The sequence below is a fragment of the Lutra lutra genome, chromosome 5 (genome assembly GCF_902655055.1).
Source record: "Lutra lutra chromosome 5, mLutLut1.2, whole genome shotgun sequence".
Taxonomy (NCBI): domain Eukaryota; kingdom Metazoa; phylum Chordata; class Mammalia; order Carnivora; family Mustelidae; genus Lutra; species Lutra lutra.
The window spans coordinates 131,709,554-131,731,859 of NC_062282.1; the positions used below are offsets into that span (position 1 = coordinate 131,709,554).

Consider the following 22,306-nt stretch of genomic DNA (forward strand, 5'->3'; position numbering starts at 1 on the left):
CGGGTAGATGAAAGTTACTGGCAATCTACTAGTTCTTACTTTAAGACAGGGGTTCTTGAGTAAATGTTAAAATAGTTTTTAGATAAATTAACTTTTGTAAGAAAATAAGATCACTCATGGACCAATTTTGACAGCAAGCCATAAACCAAAGATTATGACTAGCAAAATTTTATGTTGCTAAGGTCCATTTTGAAAAAACTGACATTTACTTAAAGAAATTTACCTTTCGGGGCGCCTGGGTGGCTCAGAGTGTTAAAGCCTCTGCCTTCGGCTCAGGTCATGATCCCAGGGTCCTGGGATCGAGCCCCACATCGGGCTCTTTCCTTGGTGGGGAGCCTGCTTCCTCCTCTCTCTCTCTCTGCCTGCCTCTCTGCCTACTTGTGATCTCTCTCTGTCCAATAAATAAATAAAATCTTAAAAAAAAAAGAAAAAAAAAGAAATTTACCTTTCACAAATGTTTCTTCCTAATAGTATTAAAATATCAGCACACTCAAATTCTTTTTGCAAATATTCCGATCGAAGGGGAGACTGGAGAAGTGTTCTCAAGAACCAAGTCCCAAATCAAAATTATTCTCCTCCCTAAATCAGAGTAATATTATCATGTTGGTTTCAATTTGCAGTCCTTCAGATGCTGTTTAGGGCAAACCTATTAAAAATGTTATATTGCGGGGCACCTGGGTGGCTCAGTGGGTTAAAGCCTCTGCCTTCGGCTCAGATCATGATCCCAGGGTCCTTGGATCGAGCCCCACATTGGACTCTCTGCTCAGCAGGGAGCCTGCTTCCTCCTCTCTCTGCCTGCCTCTCTGCCTACTTATGATCTCTGTCTGTCAAATAAATAAATAAAATCTTTAAAAAAAAAGTTATATTGCTATACACCTAAAACGTCCATAATTTAAAAAAAAGAAAAAAATGAGTCTACTTGTATTTAAATGTGTGATACAACTGTAATAAATTTCTTAAATTTCAAAGAGCTTCAGAACTAGATACAGAATCCTAATTTATAAGACATTTTATTCCAAATAAAATAAATCAAATAAAAAAATATATCTTACCCAATGTCAACATAAGAACGCCTAAGTCAAAGTCCTTAAAAATACAAACATATTCATGATAATTTATAAGCAAAGTTTGTTTAAAGGCCAAATCAGAAATATCAGTAGTATGCTCAAATATATTATTCTAAAATTTCTCAAGCATAAAATATACTTACAGCCAACAGTAGTCTAGAAGCCAAATATTAATTTAATATGAAGGTAATACAACATAATATATATTTTATATTCTTTTATAGTTCTAATTGTATAAAGGAAGATGATTTAGGTTATCTAAGAGTATCAAAAACAATTATAAGAGTTCATGAAAAGATATAGAGTCAGACGAATTATTAGATTAAAAATCGCTTTTAAAAGGCTGAGGAACTAAGACTATTTTTCTTTTCTTTTTTTTTTTTTTAAAGATTTTATTTATTTATTTGACAGAGAGAGATCACAAGCAGGCAGAGAGGCAGGCAGAGAGAGAGGAGGAAGCAGGCTCCCTGCTGAGCAGAGAGCCAGATGCGGGACTCGATCCCAGGACCCTGAGATCATGACCTGAGCCGAAGGCAGCGGCTTAACCCACTGAGCCACCCAGGCGCCCTAAAACTATTTTTCTTATTCAAAAATCAGTAATTCTAAGAAAATCTTACTTCTAGAATTTGAGGACAAAATGACTGTTAACTACTTATGAAATGAATGAAATTCAGCACTATTTAAAATACTGAAAGTTGAGACAATGAAAACTAGTAGAGATCAAATCTTTGCTATTAATGTAAAGGAAAACACCATAATTGAAATTTTTAGAAATATGTCTCAAATGTCAATTTATCAATATAGCAAGCTAATGAAAGATAAAAATAGCATCCTTCTTCTAGACATTAGTCATATGCTGTCTAAAGATGAAAGGGCATGGAAAAAGAACTGTACATACAAAACCCCAATGAGATTCTCTTTAAATTTTCTTTCAACTGACTTGATTAGAAAGGACTACCTTAAGAGAAAATATAACAATAAGTACTTAGAGAGAAAAAGTTAATTCAAACTTACTGAAATTACTTAGTGAGGTAACTTCCAAAATTTTATCATGCAGGGACCTACTATGTGCCAAGCCGAGCACTCTCCACTTTATAGTCATTATTATAAGTTTATAAATGTTCTGATTAAAGTTATAATTAGATGCTTGAAAGAAGAGTTTGGTGACTTCTAAAGCCTGTTCTATACTGCACTAAAACTTGTTCATTAGTACTATCTCTAAATACATAGTGTTATCAAAGTTAGTATGGGAAAACTTTAATATTTTATTCAACAGAGAATGACTTCTCTAACTTCTAGATAATTAAAGTAAAAAATTTAAACATCCAAATTGCCCAAGAACTAGGAAGTAAAAATCTTCTGTACTCCAGTTAAGCTTCCATTCTGACTTCTAATTCACTGTACATCAAAGAAAATCAACTTTCCCTGACACATAAGGACTATTCCCTTCAGTGATCAGGCAGGTGTTGAGGCCAGAAAGAGAGCCTATTTTCCACAGCCCTTTACCTTGTTTGATCACTGGTTACTTTTGATCTGACACTGCCCTCTCTCTAGTAATGACTTCCCCCTCATAGACCCTACCTCACATCTGTCAGAAAGAATAAAGGGCATCAAACTGAGACCTGACAACGCCTATGGGCCATGCGATGGGCTGCCAACTGAATGTTCCCCAGCTCCCACAATTTCCAATTCAGTTTCTTTTGTTCTGGTAGGTACAGGGTTAGGGTACCAATGACAGCAGAAAGGATTATGCAGCAACTGTGAAACCAAGCATTCTTGAATGTGTATCTTTTATCTTTGCTTCTTCATCTTCTTAAATGCTGCAAACTTCATGGTGGTTACTATGAAATACATATTCAACAAGTGCAATAGAAAGTTTGTTTAAATCCTTTTCCAGGAGAAAACAAAGGACACAATGTATTGTAATTCAACTATAAAGCTCTAAGGAAAAAGTTTCAAACCCATGGTGTGAGATTAGTAAAGGCCAGCTGTCAATGAGCATGTTAATAGTAAATGAAACCAAAACAGTTTTACTGGGAGCACTATTTAGTGGGTATTGCGATGCACCACCAAAAAATGGAAAGATCTCCTAAAACAATGCATGCATTCACAAAAGGCAATCATTTCAATTGTTAAATTCTCATACTAATTTGGTGTGAGAAAGTTTCCCTACTCATGTCTAAATAATGTACTGAGTTTATGTAATCTTTTTTTTTTAAGGCATTAATAATCTAAATGCTAGAAAGAAGAAAAATCTAATCAAATATCATTTTGGCACCATTCTGTTAGTAATTTTTCAACTGTCATTAAAATACTGCATGAGTTCTTGAGTATTCATCAATAAATAATCCTCTCCATACACATCCACAAGGATGGATAGCTCATTATTAGGCATGCAATAAAGAGATTTATAGGAAGCAGGTTTGGAGGCCTTTAAGATCACTTTCAAGGTTAAGTCATCAGCTTTTTTTTTAAGAAACAGGAATTTTCTTAACTTTTTAAAAGCTCAGAAGAAGGAAGTGCATGATCAATAACATATGCAAGCAAATCTAGTGCACCTTTAATATTATAATGCATAAAAATAAATAATCTTAGACATATGCAAATACAAAATCGCAAATATGGGAGGTAAGCATTAAGGTGATTACAAGCTGATTATAATAGCTGAAAGAAATCAGTTTCTACAACAGCTGAAGAAAGGTATGCTTTAATAGAAAAGGGAAAGGCACAAACATTTAAAGAATTAACCTGTGACACTAGGCAAATGCATACACTAGAGTGAAAATGATTTACCACTAGAAAAGATTATACATGAAGTATCTCCTATTCTTATACTGATCAGCAGTCTGCCTAATTATATTCTTCTAAAAAGCAACAAAAAAAAAATTCTTGACTCTGACTCTGTAATCAAAAAATATCATAATGTAGAGAAAATTAGAAAATGTGACTGGTTTAAATACACTTTTATATATTAAAAAGAGATGACTCCTATATGCTTGGACTAACTTTACAGCCTAAAACCATCAACATGTACCAGAAGAGATATCATTTCTAGACTGAAAAAAATACATCTTAACCCAAGATTAAAATACAGTTGTCTGAGCAAATACTTGCCTAATTTTTTTTCCTTAAGTTTTCCAAATGCCACTTCAATTTCCAAGAAAAAGAACATATAAACTTCATTATTCTAGTAAGATACCTATTTATGCTTCTTTTGGTTATTCTTTCCCCAATTTTTGACTCTACAAAATCACCAGAACATTTTAAAGAGCAAAAAGATAATAATATAAATGGAATCAATTTATGAAATTATGGACTAAGACTTTTACATAAAGTGTTTTTGAAAGAATACTTGTCAGTGTCATTTCTGTATAGTGTATTACTCTCTAAGCATGCAACATCAGTATCCTAAGTAAATTTAACACCAGATTTGTGGCACATTTTGTTGGTACCAAGCAACCAAGATACTTATCAAAAATTATATTTCATCTATCTCTTTCTAATGGCAACAATAAAAGCAAGCTCCTCTAAACAAACTCATCCACAGAAGCAACTTGATAACTTCCATCTTTTCAAGATTCAAGTGATTAAAGTTTTACAAAAGGAAAAAAAAAAACACAATTCTTAGCAGTCTTGGAGAGATTTTTGTTAGAGCTGTTAGAAAGCAGGGGAAAAAAAATGCACTGGTGGAAGCACTAAAGTCAAATATCCTCAATGGGATGTAAACCAAGAAATGAAATTAACAATAAAAAATTTTTAAAGACATAAATTTCAATGTTCACTTTTATAAAATCATTTCCTGAAAACTACTTAATTCTTGAAGAGTTTAGACTTCTTTGGGATTTTTACTTTCTTAAGCTATCACTGACATTCTTCTGGTATGAACACTAATGAAAAATCACTTGACACTGCTATAGAATAAAGCATATTTCACCAATTCATTTGTTAATAAAAACTGAATCTTATGTACTGAAAGCTACATTATATGTATATACCAAAGTATAAACAGTCATCTTTAAAGTTTCTGGCATGTGGGGATGCGTGGGTGGCTCATTCGGTTAAGCATCTGCCTTCAGCTCAGGTCCTAGGTTGGGTCCCCAATTGGGCTCCCTACTCAGTGGGGAGCCTGCTTCTCCCTCTCCCTCTGCCTCTCCCACTGCTTGTGTGGTTGCACTCTCTCGAATTCTCTGTCAAATAAATAACAATCTTTTTTTAAAAAGTTATTAAAATGTGTCTCATTAAAAATGCTAATTTTTAACAGCTTTCTTCCTTGTCACAAAAGTAATTTTTCCAGAACTAATGGTTCATTTTCATTAACAGTCCTTTTCAAAAACTTTACGATTTTTATGTAGAAGACCTTTAATTTTAAGAACTCCTAAAAGCCATTTAAGTAAAACACTGACAGATAAGTCAGATACTAACCACATGTTGAAAAAAAGACATTATCACTCCCATTTACAAGGAGCTTATACGATTAAACTAAAGCCTTGAAACCTACAACAAGGTATCAATGGATTAATAAAATATAAAATATAGGAAGAGCTGATAGGATATAGGAAGGTAATAAATGTGGTGGAATTCTTAAAGAAAGTTTAACAAAAATAATATTTAGCTGAGTTTGAACATATCAAACACTTATTAGAAGAAAGCAAGATGATAAGAAAAATGAAGAGTAAATGGACAAGTTGATAATGTAATGAGAATAGAGACTAGTAACTGGAGCAATCTTTGAAGTTAGCCATTATAGATTTCTGAAATGATGAAAATAGTATTTTATCAAGAGCATTCCTGGATTGTGGATGTGAAAAATAAAAGGTCAATCTTTAGAAATGTCTTAGGACATGACTGAATTCAGTGGAATATATATCATTATCTTTCACACTGTTTTGCATTAAGTTCTTCACTCATAGGCTTAAAACAAATGTAATTTATGGAATGTATACAAGATCACATAATAGAACTTCCTACAATTATATATAATGAGAAAAATACTTATTAATATGTCAACAGTAGAAGGGTATATACATGTGTACAAAATTATGTCCTGCAACACCTTAAAACATATGAAATATAAAGCTACTCAAAATAATATTCAAATATTTAAAGTTAACATTAACCTAGTAAAAAGACATGGAAATTCATTTGACTCACTAGTCAGAAAATCTACAAATCAAAACTTAACCTAATTCTACCATGTTCTCAGATGAGTCAAAATGAAAAGCTAACATACATCATGAAAATAATTTTATAATCTATAGGCATTCAGATAGGCATTTAAGCAATAATTTTCCTCTTTATTTTCTCAAAGATATACTCAAAAGGAGAAAAATAAAAGATAATAATCACCCAAATATAGTTCAACTAGAAGGACTCTGATTTATAAGTATTTTTCTTTGAATTACACATTCTCAAGATATCCATTTATATATATTAAAATGTATGACAAATATTCTAGATTTTATGCTTAAATCAAAAACAGTCCATGAAAACCTGGTAATAGACACTCTAAATTTTCTACCCCCCAAGTACACTCCTAAAGTAATTCACTTCTATATTTTAGAAACCCAAAATAGTGAAGTACAGTAGCTACTAAAGAAAAATACTATATTGGTCATTTCTGTGATCTAAATTTGATGTGGCTACACAAGTAAGATGCAGTAAGAGAGTTTAAAAACTAAGTACATATCAAAAAGAGTACAAACTTCATCTGGCTTTTCAAGTACTCAACTACTAAAAACCAGAAGGTACAATCCAAGGAAAAGAATTTACCCCAACACTCTCAGGACGATTCAGCCTTCAACTGACCAGTAGGAAACTTCATGTTTAGACTTTTAACAAGAACTTCAAGAAAGACAGCAAAGGAAGATAACCTAGGTATAATATGAATAGGCAAAGTCTGGTAGCAGGATTACGAACAGTACTCACCACACAAGTTACCTAGACAGGAGCACAATCTGTAGACATTTTACCTGGAGAAAGGATCACTGGTGAAAGCCCAAGAGGCATAGCACTTTCACAGCAACTTATCTTTTTGATAATAACTGTAAAAAAAATGCTAGAAAAGAAGCATCCTATCACCTGGTAGCCAAATTCAACTGTAGTTTGTAAATGATATTCAGAAAGGCAAATCTAAAAATACAAACAAATAAACAAACAAAAAAAACCCCTAAATCCGCTAATTCTTTTCCCCTTAAGCTTAACCACTAAAATAATAAATGGGATTAAGTCTTAGGTATCCTAAAACCCTAGCACCTCATTACTGTGGAAAGCTAAACACAAGCCAACTAGATCCAAACAATACATCTTACTTGTTGACTGACAGTCTAGAAAGGTAGCTGAAGAACATGTACTCATAACTGACAGGCCTAATGCACTCCCAGAATCCCAATGCCATCCAACGCTAGAAAATTTCTATTTGTTAAGTCTAATGACTAGGCATTTCCCTCTCAATCCACAATCTCCTGTAACCAACACCTGAGTAAAAACCCTAGACAGCACTTTCACACTTGTATCTAAGATAATTTGACTTGCTCCAAATCTTTGATTTTTTAAACATGTGGTGCTAAAAGAAAGTAAACAAAAATTACATCTTCTTAAAAAAAAATCTCTGAAGTAAAGAATATGTAAGTGGAAAATAACACCAGCAAAAGAATCCCAACACTAGAAATAACTACCAACTATAAATTTTAAACCCAAAACAAGTTGGATATTTTTAGTAATCTAGAATTCCATCCAGAAAAAAAAAAATGTTTAAAGACCAAGTAAATACCATTTGGAGTCTCCTATTTTTAGCCATAATAAATTCTGCATTGTCAAAACTGGACTATCTGTATTGGAACTTGTAATAATAGGTTAGCTTCCTCCGGAGATGCTATTTGTATTTGAGCATCTCATAGCATCACTTGATAAGTCCTGAGTTCGTGAACCAATTTTAATTTTACTAAACTAATACAATTAGGCAAGTAAATATGCTGGGTAAAAAACTACTGCATTTTGAATACAAATTCTTTGGATATTATTCAACTCACTGCCAGCCCTCCATGCCACACTGGTACACAGGGGAGGAAAAGGTACACACACCAGACACAAAACACACACACACAGACATACACACGCAAAGTTTTCTCTGCCTTTCAAATGATGGAATACAATTCATTTATATCCTTACCAAAAAACCTAATATAGATACCCAGAGGCATACACTTAAATGATGACAGTAATGTATAGAATAGTTGAGTCACTCTATTGTACATCTGTAACTAATATAACATTATACGTCAACTACAGTGGAATTAAAATAAAAATCTCAATAAAATTTTTACAATTTTTTTTAAAAAGAGAAAAAGTAATTTCAAAAAACATTTAAAAAGGATACCCCAGGAGAAAGGTAAGAATAGATTAAAAATAGATAGGATAAGCTTTAGCAAAAAATATACAATGAGTAAAAACATACTTATTCTTCAGATTGAAAAATCTGCCAATAATATTTTAACTTTGTTTTTCAAATTATTTTTCTGCCAAATAACTTCTTCTTTTAATTAAAGTGGGTCTTTTGAATACTATTCAACAAAACAAAACTAATTTTGTTAACAGTAAGAATGTATAAGCCCATGTAATTCTAATAAGAATATAAATTATAATCTAGTTGTTCAGAACTGCGTATGGCTAAAAGAAACCATTCTAGAATAATCTCCTTCATTAGTGACTTTGGCTAGATACATTTGATACATAAAGAATGGTATCACTAATATAATATCCAGAACAAAGAAATTTACTTATGTGAGAAGTCAGAAAACTATTGACTCTGAATCTTTAAGCTATTTTTCAAGTTTTTTTTTATATACTTAAATCCATCTTCTTTTTAAAGCATATTCCAGGGACGCCTGGGTGGCTCAGTTGGTTAAGCAGCTGCCTTCGGCTCAGGTCGTGATCCCAGCGTCCTGGGATCGAGTCCCCATCGGGCTCCTTGCTCGTCGGGGAGCCTGCTTCTCCCTCTGCCTCTGCCTGCCATTCTGTCTGCCTGTGCTTGCTCTCTCTCCCTCGCTCTCTCTGACAAATAAATAAATAAAATTTAAAAAAAAAAAAAAGCATATTCCAAAAACACTTGAAAAAATACATTTTAAAAGTATGTTCAACTCAGTAATAATCCATTTGTCACTAAACCAACATTTATTGAATGTTTATTATGTGCACAATGATGGGGGATGGATAAAAGAATAACTAGATACTCCCTGCCCTCAAAAAAGTTTGACAATGGGGGCACCTGGGTGGCTCAGTGGGTTAAAGCCTCTGCCTTTGGCTCAGGTCATGATCCCAGGGTCCTGGGATCAAGTCCCGCATCGAGAGGCGGAGTGGGGAGGTGTCTCTGCTCAGCAGGGAACCTGCTTCCTCCTCTCTCTCTGCCTGCCTCTCTGCCCACTTATGATCTCTGTCAAATAAATAAATAAAATCTTTAAAATAAAAAAGTTGACAATCAGGATAAACCTGCAAACCCTGATTTCAATTACTCGTGAAGAGCAATTTGGCATGATGTAGTAAAAATGTGAAAATATACATATCTTAATTACATTTCTAGATGTAGATCCTAGAGAAATTCTTAAGAGATAAGTGTGGAGACTTACACAAGGATTTTACAGCAACACTGTCTGTAATGGTAAAACACTGGAAGCAATACAAGTGTCTTCCAGTAAGTAAGGAATGGACAGAACACTAACAGTTACAAAGAATGAATTACATATTCATTATGGCTAGATGTCAAAAACAATTTAAGGGCACCTGGATGGCTTAGTCTGTTAAGCGTCTGCCTTCAACTCAGGTGATGATCCCAGAGTCCTGGGATTGAGCCCTGTGTTGGGCTCCCTACTCAGTTGGGAGTCTGCTTCTCCCTATCCCTCCCTATCCCTCCCTATCCCTATGCCTGCTACTCCCCCCCTGCTTGTGCTCTCACTCTCTCTCTGTCAAATAAATAAATATTTTTTTAAAAAGTAAAAATGCAAACTGTAGGATGATAAATACTTTGTAAAAACAGATATTTAACAATATGACATCAAATAAAAAGTATACATATAGTTTACAAACTATAGTTTGTACATATTTTACAAAAACTATAGTTTACAAACTATATATATAGTTATACAAACTAAACAATACTATATTGTTCATGGTGTCTATTTTGTATGTTAAAGTTTTCTTTTTAATTTTTAAATTAAATTTTAGGTCATCATAGTAGTTTCTAGGAGATAGTGGAAATGATATGGGGAGCAAGACAATAGAGACTTAAAATTTATTTGCTTTATTAATTCAAAAAGAAGTAAATTTAACAAAATGTTAAACAACTGTCAATGTGTAGACAATGGGCATATAGATGTTGTCACTTTTTGTATTCTGTTTTTCTTAATTTCTCAAAATTAAAAATATATATATAAGACTCCAAAATTTGATCACATTTCACATTTGCTGAAATCCCATGCTATATTTCCCATTACCTAGAGACACAAATTCCTCAGCATGACATTCAAAAGTCTTATCCTGATCCCAACCTTCCTTTACTTCCTTCCACTTCTACTTCCTTCCACTTCTACTTAATTTACTTCCCCCACTGCCCTGCCTATAAAATCTTATTTTAACACCTACAACATATCAAACATTCCATATATTTTCACAATGCCTTGTCTTTGTTAGTACTGTTTCTCACAATTGCAAGCACCCCAAAAAATGTTCACCTGCACCATATTCATCACAACACTATATATGGTTCAAGACCCAGTTCAAATGTCAGCTACTATTTACAGGATTTCCTGATTCTTCTCTTACCTCTTATAGAAGTAACTACTTTTGTAATTGGCATTTCCATAGCACTTTTATAACTAGACAGGGATCTCCTCCCTTTAGCAGTATAACTTAATTTCTCAACACTTCTCATAGAGCCTGGCCCATGCTAGGTATTCAAATATTAAATGAACTGAATGAACATCTGAGACAATATTAAGAAACAGAGTAGAAAGTTACCAGTTCATTGATTCATTCACATTTCTTTTAAATCTGGACAAAAATGAAATGGTATTTAGTTTCTGAATACAAATTTCACAAAAAATATAAAATACTATGCTTTTACAAAGTAAAATATTTTGCATAAAGAATGCAATTCTACTATTAAAGTTAATTATGTTCATATTCATATAGGATTAAGATGAATATTCAACGCCATCTATGGGGGCACCTGGTTAAGCCTCTGCCTTCGGCTCAGGTCATGATCTCAGGATCCTGGGATCCAGCCTCACACTGGGCCCTCTCTCAGCGGGAAGCCTGCTTCCCCCTCTCTCTCTGCCTGCCTCTCTGCCTACTTGTGATCTCTCTCTCTCTGTCAAATAAATAAATAAAATCTTAAAAAAAAAAAAACACCACCTATAAAACCGTTTTCCTTTGATAATTTTAGGAATTTTCCAGGAAGAGTTTCAATAAATCTCCATTGGTACTTCCCCTGAAATCAGTTATCATCCTAGCAAAAAGATATGTCTCTTTTCTGCTTATGCTAATAATTAACATCTCATCCTTTGACATCTCACAGCACCTGTCAGTAAGTGTTTTAAAGGCAGATAAGGTCTTTTGGAAATTACTGCATGGTTAAAAGGTTAACTCCATCTGTGATTTCCATGAAAAGGTTTAAGGACAGAAGTTTGGGTATCTAACAGATCTGGGTTACAATGCCGACTTTGACACTTATTTATTGTTACTTAACTTCTCTAGGTCTCAATTTCCTCATCTGTGAAATAGAATAAAAATAAGACTGCCTCATATAATGGTTTTGAGGATTAATTATGTAAAACTGCATACTGCCTGGCACATCATACTCAATAAAAATTACTAAATATTTTTAAATAACAACAAATGACAGCAAAATTCTGAAATGTAGCATTCAATAATAAGATAAGGTTCAGTATCTTTAGGTAGCCTTCTTTACAATGCCACATTCATGCACCAGGGTTTACTGGAAATTACCACTCTGGATGTAAGTGAGTACATGCCTATTCCATTTAGTGAGAAAAGGGCAGTGCCTAGATGGCTCAGTCAGTTAAGCTTCCAACTCTTTTTTTTTTTTTTTAAGATTTTATTTGTTTGACAGAGAGAGATCACAAGTAGACAGAGAGGCAGGCAGAGAGTGAGAGACAGAGAGGGAAGCAGGCTCCCTGCTGAGCAGAGAGCCCAATGCAGGACTCGATCCCAGGACCCTGAGATCATGACCTGAGCCGAAGGCAGCGGCTTAACCCACTGAGCCACCCAGGTGCCCCAAGCTTCCAACTCTTGATTTCAGCTCAGGTCGTGATCTCAAGGGTATGAGATCAAGCCCACCATCAAGCTCCAGGAGGAGAGCATACAGCCTGCTTAAGAGTCTCTCTCTTCCCTCTCTCTTTGCCCCTCCCCCACTTATCTCCCACTCTAAAAAGGAGAAAAAAGGAAGAAGAAGAAGAAGAAGAAGAAGAAGAAGAAGAAGAAGAAGAAGAAGAAGAAGAGGGTAAATGACAATGAAGGCAAATATCTACCCTAGGAGATTTGGAAGTTAAAATGAATATTTAGAAAAGGGAATCCCTCACAAATGTAAATTATTTAAGTCTGGGATTACAGGTAAATTCACCACACAAGGAGTGTTTGAGAAATAAGATAAAAGAAATACAGTGGGAGAACTGATGGAAAGAGGGGGACTAAATCCCTTAACATAGTAACTCTAAGTTGAAAAGCAATAGAGTCAGGAAACACAAGCCTTAATATAATGCTGAATTAGCTACTGCTATTAAACTCTGGTGCAAATGTTTACTTTACACACACCAGTTGATGATAACATGACTACCAGGGCATTTACTTAGCTGCAGCAACAACCTCAAATCACACCAAGCAGCAAAGAGGAATGAAACTGTGAATAGCTTAAGAGTGAAATCAGATCACTGTAGGTAATATTGGGCAGTGACAGCCCAATTCAAATTGGTAGACTCCAGAAAGTAAACTCTGGAAGGAAGAGGAAGTAAAGAAACCTTTATCGAAGACTTCTTATTTTGGGGACAGTAAAACAAACCTGGTACTTTGCTTCTAAATCTCATTTAGTCTGATGCTCATAAGAACATGTTTGAGGTAGCATTATGCCCTTTCTTCAAACAAGGAAATGAAAGCACAAAAATTAAGAACTTAACCCAAGTCACATGAGTAAGAAACATTAGGATTGGGGCTCCTGGGGGACTGAGTGGGTTAAAACCTCTGCCTTTGGCTCAGGTCATGATCCCAGGGTCCTGGGATCAAGCCCCACATCAGGCTCTCTGCTCAGCAAGGAACGTGCTTCCCCCTCTCTCTCTGCCTGCCTCTCTGCCTACTTGTGATCTCTCTCTCTGTCAAATAAATAAATAAAATCTAAAAAAAAAAAAAAGAGAGAGAGAGAGAGAAACGTTAGGATCAAGGTATGAACTGAATTTAGTTCAACTTAAATAGGACATTTGCCTCAATCACCCCTCAAAATGCTTACAGCCTCTAAGAAGGCCTGAAGATGTGAATTCATACATGCAAACCTCCAAAAATAAATAAATAAACAAAAAACATCATTAAAAAATGTCATGGCGGCCACCAAAGAACTCCATGAGATGTCATATAATTATAAAACTAATAAAGCAAAAATTCATCGAGAGATTGAGAAATAAAAGTTCACAAACAACTTTCAGGACATCAAGTTTTAACCAGGAAACATTTATTACTTCCCTAAAATTTTCTAAAATTTATTCATAATACATTATGTGTACTAGCATACACACAATACATTACTACTTTCTTTGTTATTCAGAAACCTATCCTAGTAGTTCACAACTCAATTCTATAGAGTAGAAGGTATAAAAAAAAAGAGAGACTAAATAAACACAACACATACAGATCTAAACAAAATATAATGACCCTCATAGAAGCTATTTTTGAAATAAATTATAAAATCCTAGTACTTTCAAATGTCAGGTTGTATAATAATTGGCAGATAATCCAATCCCTCTGACCCCATCACAACTGAATAAGAAGATAGCCAAAGAACTTCTCTGTCTAAATTTTAGTAAAGGAGCAGAATCTGGAGCAAGTAGAGTAAGAAGCAAAGAGAATATACTTAAAAAGGTGTCTAGGTAATCAATAACTGTACATACAAACTAAATATGACTTAAAAATAACTTTGTAGCCAGTACTACACAGATGTGATATAAAAGCCACACCAGAAGAAGGAAAATAACTGTATACAATATGCAAGAAGCTCATCATAGTTGCATTCTTCAAATCTACTTCTAAAGTCTATACAACAGATTCATAGCAAATACAAAATACATCATAGAGGATCACGGTACTTGTCTCACTCAAAAATGACTAAAACATAAATTCATTCTCTGTTGAGGAAGATTTTACATGTACATGCTCTCAATACTTTACCTTAAAATGTAAAGTCATTTTCCTCACTTTCCACCTGAGTAAAACTTCTCCTTCTGACAAACACAGGAATCCTTCCCCTAAAGTTTACCTCACTTAAATCAGTGCCACAGAGAATGTTCAAATAGCTTTCTATTTTGTGTAAAATAGCAAGTTTATATTGTAACGTTACAGATGCAACTAATATTTCAAAATTTTTAAAGAAATATTCACACCAAAACCACCTAAAGGACAAAAATTAAAAATAAACTATAATGCCTGTAGAAACTATGTACAAGCATTATATCTTTATAGTTAATATCAAGGACACAAAAGCTATGTCACTGAAATATACAAAGACAATGCTGCCATCTAAAGGTCAAGATAGAATATGAAGACTACATATACTTAAGTACTGCCAATATAAAAAAGCAGAGAATTTGATATTTTAAAGTCAGCAAAGTTTACATTTCCAAAGAAACACTATGCTATGATTATATTTAGACTATACAATGAACCTCTAAAACTCCTGAGAAGAAACAATAAGAGAATTAGCAAAATAATTTCGTTAATGATCAGTATCGGTACAAATCAAATTCTGTTGGCATCCTTTCAGACACAGCATTCTCTAAATAGCTCTATTAGTTGTTAATTTTAAAAAAATTTAGTGATGTTTAGTGATAATTCCGCCTATAATTACATATGCAGTATAATTTTATAAATATATAAAAGTATATTAATATTATTTGCCTTTAACCAGACTGCTATTATTTCTACTCACCCCATATAAAATACTTGTTTTTAAAAGACTAATAATAATAGTTCTCAGGATGAAAAGACCTTAACTGCTTAAAATTACAGCTTTGTAAGAATTTAAGGATTTCTCATTATTTCATGAATTCTAAAACTACAAAGCAAAGCTCGAATGGGAGGATAGCTATCAATAATTCAATTGCTCAGTGCAAAGAGTTTAAATGATTCTAAGTTTCCCTTTCTAGAACCTTAAATTGAAGGAACTTTATTGAACTGAACTTTAAGATTTAAAACTACTTCAAATTTCCAATGAAATCAAATGTTTACTGAGTAATATTACATGTAAAACTGATTCCCTTAGCATGTTAAGTATATAACATCTTTTTAACGGACCACAATATTAAGGAAAAACAAATGTGAACATAACTAGAACCTTCAAAATATATACAGTTAACTCCTTTGGGAAACTGTTGACTAAAAATTTTCATGTGTTAAGGAAAATGTTTCTCTGTGTTTACTCAACAAGGAAATAAATAATAACTACTCAACAAATATTCCCATTATGTAAAGAATATAAAAATTTTAAGTTGGGTTCACCATCCTTCAATTTGAGTATAAAGTAGAAACCAAAAGACAACAAATACAGACAGAATGTCATAAAAAATGTCATAAAACTAGAATGTCATTCTGGTTTTTTAGTGCCTCCTATGGGTTCAAGTTTATATTACACAATTTAAGGGCCTTATGTCATTTAATTCTCAGAGCTATATACCTGCAAAAACACAAGTATTAATAATCCTGTCTGCAGGGGAGGTTCACAGAGCTTAAGTAACTCCCCCAAAATCATAATACAAGTGAGTGAATACCAGGTTTAAAAAATTCAGTATCTCAGGGCACCTGGGTGGCTCAGTCAGTTGAACATCTGCCTTCGGCTCAGGTCATGATCCCATGGTTCTGGGATTGAATCTCACACTGGGCTCCCTGCTCAGCAGGAAGCTTGCTTCTCCCTCTCCCCCTGCTTATGCTTGCTCTCTCTCTCCCTCTGTCAAATACATAAATAAAATCTTTAAAAAAAAAAATTCACTATCTCTGACCCAGAAGACTTCGTTCATTCTACAAGATCATACTGTTTTAAAAGAAGTTATTAAATTTGTATTAAATGTAAAGAGAAATATGAAGGATTGTTACCATATATTCTCAGGAGAAAATATAATTCTATTGGCAAATATAATTCTATATAATAAAAGCATTTACTTTTAATTCATAGTGCTTTGATTTTTCTAACTGGAATCTTCTTTTAAAGTAGCATTATTGGGCACCTGGGTGGCTCAGTAGGTTAAGCATCTGCCTTCAGCTTGAGGTCAGCATCCCAGGGTCCTGGGATAGAGTCCTGCATCTTGCTCCCGACTCAGAGCAGAGTCAGTTTCTACCTCTTCCCCTCCCCCAGGTTGGGCAATCACACACTCTCTCTCTCTCAAAATAAATAAATAAAAACTTTAAAAAATAATAAAGTAGCATTATCTCAGGGCACTTGGGTCATCCAGTCAGTTAAGTGTCAGACCCTTGATTTTGGCTCAGGTCATGATCTCAGGGTTGAGAGATCAAAATCCACAGCCAGCTCCATGCTGAGCATGGAGCCTGCTTAAGATTCTCTATCTCCCTCTGCCTCTGCCCCTCTGCCCCTCTGCCCTCCCCATCCCCACCCTCTCCCAAATAAATAAATAAATAGTAGCATTATCTCATTTGAAGTGCTGACACTTCTAGAGACCCTTCAAAACTTACATTAATTTATGAGATGTATTTATCAAATTTTATAAACTAATTCCAAGGAGCAACAAAAAGAGCTCCTTATTTGAGGAATACAATTAAATATCAGGTCTCCTTTGTAAATATGCAACAACACCTTGCCTACATTTTTAAGTATACTAGTGCTCAACATGGAGAATCTACAAGTGCCTCCCCGATGACAACCTTTTCTGTTAACTTATACTATACCTATCATCAAAATCTAAAAGATGTGGAGTATTACTCAACCATTACAACGACTGAAGCTCTGATACACGCTACTACATGAAAGAACCTTGAAAACATTATGCTAAGTGAAAGAAGTCAGACACAAAATACCAAATACTATGTAAATTCCATTTGTATGAAATGCCTAGAACAGGCAAATCCATAGAGATAGAAAGTAGATTACCAGGTGCCTGGAGCTAAAGGAAGGGCGAATGGATAGTGACAACTAACAAGCACAAAGTTTCTTTGGGGATAACAAATCTGTTCCAGAAATAGTGATAACGACTGCATAACTTTGTGAATATACTAAAAACCACTGAGTTGTAACACTTTAAAAGGGTGAATTTGACAATATGTGAATTATATCTCAATAAAAGAAAATTAAACGGTTTTTAAAATTTATCACACATTAAGAGTGATGAGTTATATATATATGTGCTTAGAACATGAAAATCTATATAACTACAAACATTATCTGCCTCAGTTTAATAAATCCCATTTTTCACCATACTAAATGAAAGGTTCTACTTCACATATGTACATCTTTCTTAACAGTAAAAAATTCTAACTACCTAAAAGTATTACAATCCTTAGGGAATCAGAAGGAACAACAACCACATACTTATATTTAGCAACTACAAACACTTTTTTCCAATTCACCTGAGTTAGTTCACTGTCAGAACATAGAAAAAAGGAATTTTTAACTTTCAAGTATCACATAAAAGCACCTGTAGAGTTATAGGATCAATTCATAAAATCATTGTTTTGAGAGGATTCTTGCTTTAAGTAGTATTTGCCTCTAAAACACCAAAATAAGCAGATAAAAATTTGTAAGCGAAGTTATAAGGAAATGAAAGGTCAGAAACAAAATAAAAAACACAAAGATGATAACAAGTACTTACTAATTTGTTTTCCTGCATATATATTCTTTGTAATTTCAGACAGCCCTTAGCTATGACGATCATGCCTTCATCTGAGATCTTGTAACACTGGCCAAAATGAATATCTTTGAGTTCTCTGCACTTTGAGCCCAGCTGTAAAAAAAAAAAAAAAAAGAGAGATTTGACTGAATGCTGAGAAAATAACAAAGATAACATATTCCTAGTGGGATATCCATATAAGTTTTAAAAATAGCAATACCAAAGTTAAATATAAACTACTTTTAAAATAAAACAGAATGTAGGCAATCTATAACTTAAAGCAGTATGGTGTAAGTTTTAGCATCTTATAATTACTTCCTTGCATCAACTACCTTATATTATATGCCTACCCAAGGTGCCTAGATTCCTTAACATTTACCTCAGATTCACATTTTTATTTCTCCTGATCATTTATATTACTATATTTGCAGGGCCCAATTCCAAGGAATAAAACAAAGGTCTAAGAAGTGAGGCAAAGGTCTAACGAATGAAAGAATATTTAATTCATTAGATTCTTCCACTTCTGATTACCCCAATCAATCATTTCTCTCCAAAAGCTCTTATTCTGTGAAAGAGAAAAAAAGTCTGAATATGCTATAGATTATATTTTAGAGAACTTACTGACATACGGAATTGCATAAACTGAAAACACAAGAACTAAAGATTTCCTGACTGAAATCCCACTGTACCTTAAAGAGTTACCAAACAGGTAAAATGTTCCCATTAAAACCATTAAGCAGCACAAGGAACAAATTACATACATTTCTTTTCAAAAGCTACACCTGAGATTAGATGATCAAAGCAAACTATAAATGAATGCTATTTCATGAGTATTACATATGAATAGAGTCATTTTAGAGCTAAAATAAGAAACTTATTCAGTAAAACTTTATATCAAAAATTATCTAAAAAATTACATTAAATAAAACTCGGTGTCAGCAAGGATTAGAAAGAAGTATGCAAAATACCACTGGTAAGAGTGTAAATAATACTAAAAATCTTCCTGGAGGGCTACTCAGCATTAAATAAGAAAATATGACTTAGTTTTACCAAAAAATTAACTACAGAGGGATAGATAATTGGATAGATTATGTGATAAAGTAAGCATACTAAAATGTTAATTGTAAGGTAGAGGGATGGTGATGGGGTTTGAGGAGTGCACTTGTCATGATGAGCACAGAGTGACGTATGGAACTGTGGAATTACTACATTATACACCTGAAACTAACATAATGCTGTATGTTAACTAACTGCAATTAAAATAAAAATTTTAAAAAATACAAAAAAGATATTAAATATACAATCTAGGTAGTGGGTATATAGGTGTTCACTGTAAAATTCTTTCAAAATTTCCATAAGATAAATTTTTTATAATAAACTTGGAATTAAATAGAAGTACTTGACTAAGATTTAACTATAAGAAATTAGCAAAAGGGATATTTTAATCATAACATATAGAAAACAACCTAAAGATACAAATTACAGTGTTTTCAGAAAACTGAAATAGCCATTAAATTATATAGCCATTAAAAATGAAGTACACACTTGAGAAAAATGAAACTTTTACACAAGTTTTTATAATATAATCCAATTTTTGCAAATTATGCACATTTAAATATACATATGTGCATATCCTTATAGAAAAGACTGACATTACACCAAGGTGTTAACAGTGGTTTTTTTTTTCTGATTAGTGCAGTAATGCATTTTTTTCTTTTCTGCCTATCAATCTTCTCACATCTTTTTAAAAATAAATGTTACTTTAATAACTAAAGAAAACTTTCAAGTTCTGTTTCAAGTAAAGCAATGATATGTGAACTCAGTTAATTTTTCCAGGGGTGCTGATATAGTTACACTATGTTATTTTCATCTAGGCCACACTATAACCAATTATATATTCCACTAGAAATGTAAACTCCACAAAGAAAGAAGTTTGCCTGATAATTAACTGTCCCTGGAGCCCAGTGTCTTCTGTTTAACTTAGCTGATACTCAGTAAATATTTGTTGAATGAATGAAAAGGCTGATCCTGGCTATGTGATGTAAAGAGGCCTCTTTGAAAAATGGACGAATATGGGAAACCATAATTATGGTCTCATATACCACCATGTTCCAGTTAATTCAGGAATTCTAAATTGGGTCCACAAGTAGATTTCAGGAATTCCAGGAAAGCAGATGAGAAAAAAGGAGTACATTTTAACTTTCATACTATCCTCTAACTGAACTCTAGCTTTTGCTTCACTTATTAATGTAAATGAAAAATCACAGTAGTTTGGCAATACATCATGACTTTGTAAACAACAAAAATCAAAGATAATTTTATGTAATATTACTACCACTGCAGAGAGCATGAAATACCATTTTTGTTCATTAGTATTCATTATATTCATTAGATCAACTACCAGATCTAATAATGTATAAAAGCACACATATACTTCAAGAACAAATGTACAATGGCACATCACTCACACCTAAAAAAGCTGACTCCAAAGCCAACAGTGGGTAAAGTGTAAAAGCAACTTGATAATCACTATACTACAAAACTCCTTATAGGCTCACACACGTCTGGCATTGAGAGTGCAGCTGGCATTAAAAACACCAGGATTCTTTAAAGTCTATTTAGAGAGAAGTTAACCACTCAGATCCCCTCCCCATCACTGCCAAGTCCACTCTCCCACAAGAGCAAAAAGATCAGAGTTCACTGGGGCGAGTAAAACACAGGGTTCTTGGACTGGGGTACACCATGCATAGCTGACAGCAAAAGCATACTGCTGAAAATGTGGGGGTGATGTGAAAATTTATAAGGCAGAAATGAAGAAATTCAAATGAATAATTCTATAAAATATTCCGGGATGAAAGGGTGTGAGCTGAAAGAGCTCACTTACATGTCCGGCACAAATGACAAAAACAGACCCATGGCAAGGCAAATCAACACAAAATGTCAGAATTAAAGAATATAAAAAAAGATTTTATAGACTTCCAGAGACAAACAGATTTCATACAAAGGATTAGGATAAAAAAGGCATCAAACTTCTTAATGACAATACTGAAAGACGGCAACAGAGCAATGCCTCAAATGACAATGCTGAAAGACGGCAACAGAGCAATGCCATCAAATTCTGTAGGAAAAGGACTTCAAACCTAGAATCCTATACTCAGGATTCAAACTATGAATTAAGTGTGAGGATAGAACAGAGACATTTTCAGACTGCAAATTCTCAAAAGGTTTACCTCCCATATATTCTTTATCAGGAAGCTCCTAGAATCTGTCCTCTACAAAACATAAGAATACACCAAGAGAAAGAACCTATGACATCTAATAGGATATCTAAAACAACTGCAAGATCAGGAAACCTCAAGAATAATGGTAAAGGTTAAGATACTCAGATGACCATTACTGCAAGAGCACTTGTATGAGAAAAATCCAAAATGGAGCCTTCAGACTATCCACAGAAAATCTGCTATGAGAAGATATATTTGACTATCTACATATCAATATACTAATGCAATTGTGGAAAAACCTTTAGTTCCATTTGTGTTAAGACCTTTAAAAAAAAAAGTAAACTAAAGGGGACAAAAAGACATTTATTAATTTCAATAATAACAAAATTCTATAGAGAAAAAAAGGTATGTACATAATTGTAAAGTGTAAATATCAAATACTTATGTAATCAAAATTATAAAAGAATTATGTTGGGAGGATGAGAAAATAGGAGACAAGGAAGGGTAAGTAAGCTAAATTCCCATCTTCCATAGTAAGGAATCAGCCTAGATAGTCTGAAATGGATAAATCAAGAAAATATAGATGGGCTTGGAAGGGAATTGCTTCTTTTTTCTGAAGAAAGTTCGATTCGCCTAATTCCTTGTCTCTCTGCTGATTAGTTTGTGTTTAATGAACTGGACATGTTCAGCTCATTTCCACCCTTCTTCCTCCTGGACCACGGCAAACAAGCATCCCTTCTACATTTGCAGGCCCCTCTGCTGGCCTGACTGGGCTGATTATGAGCGGGTCTGCTGGCCAAACTCCAGAATTAACAAGCCCATTTAACTCTAAACAATATTCTCCAATCTAGCCTTTCTGAATAACAAAGTTGATTTGATGTTTTTCCTCTGTCCCTATTCCCTTCTCTTGTTAATT

At 33.7% G+C, this 22,306-nt stretch overlaps 1 protein-coding gene across 3 annotated transcripts in view; it reads right to left on the reverse strand.

Moving 5' to 3' along the window:
- The window catches only part of FBXL17 (F-box and leucine rich repeat protein 17), a 521,014-nt gene that overhangs the window by 454,714 nt on the left and 43,994 nt on the right, over positions 1–22,306 (reverse strand). For all 3 annotated transcript variants that reach the window (XM_047731562.1, XM_047731561.1, XM_047731563.1), the window contains exon 4: positions 18,152–18,283. In XM_047731562.1, coding sequence (XP_047587518.1) covers positions 18,152–18,283 — 132 coding nt within the window. The remainder of the gene's footprint in view (positions 1–18,151; positions 18,284–22,306) is intronic.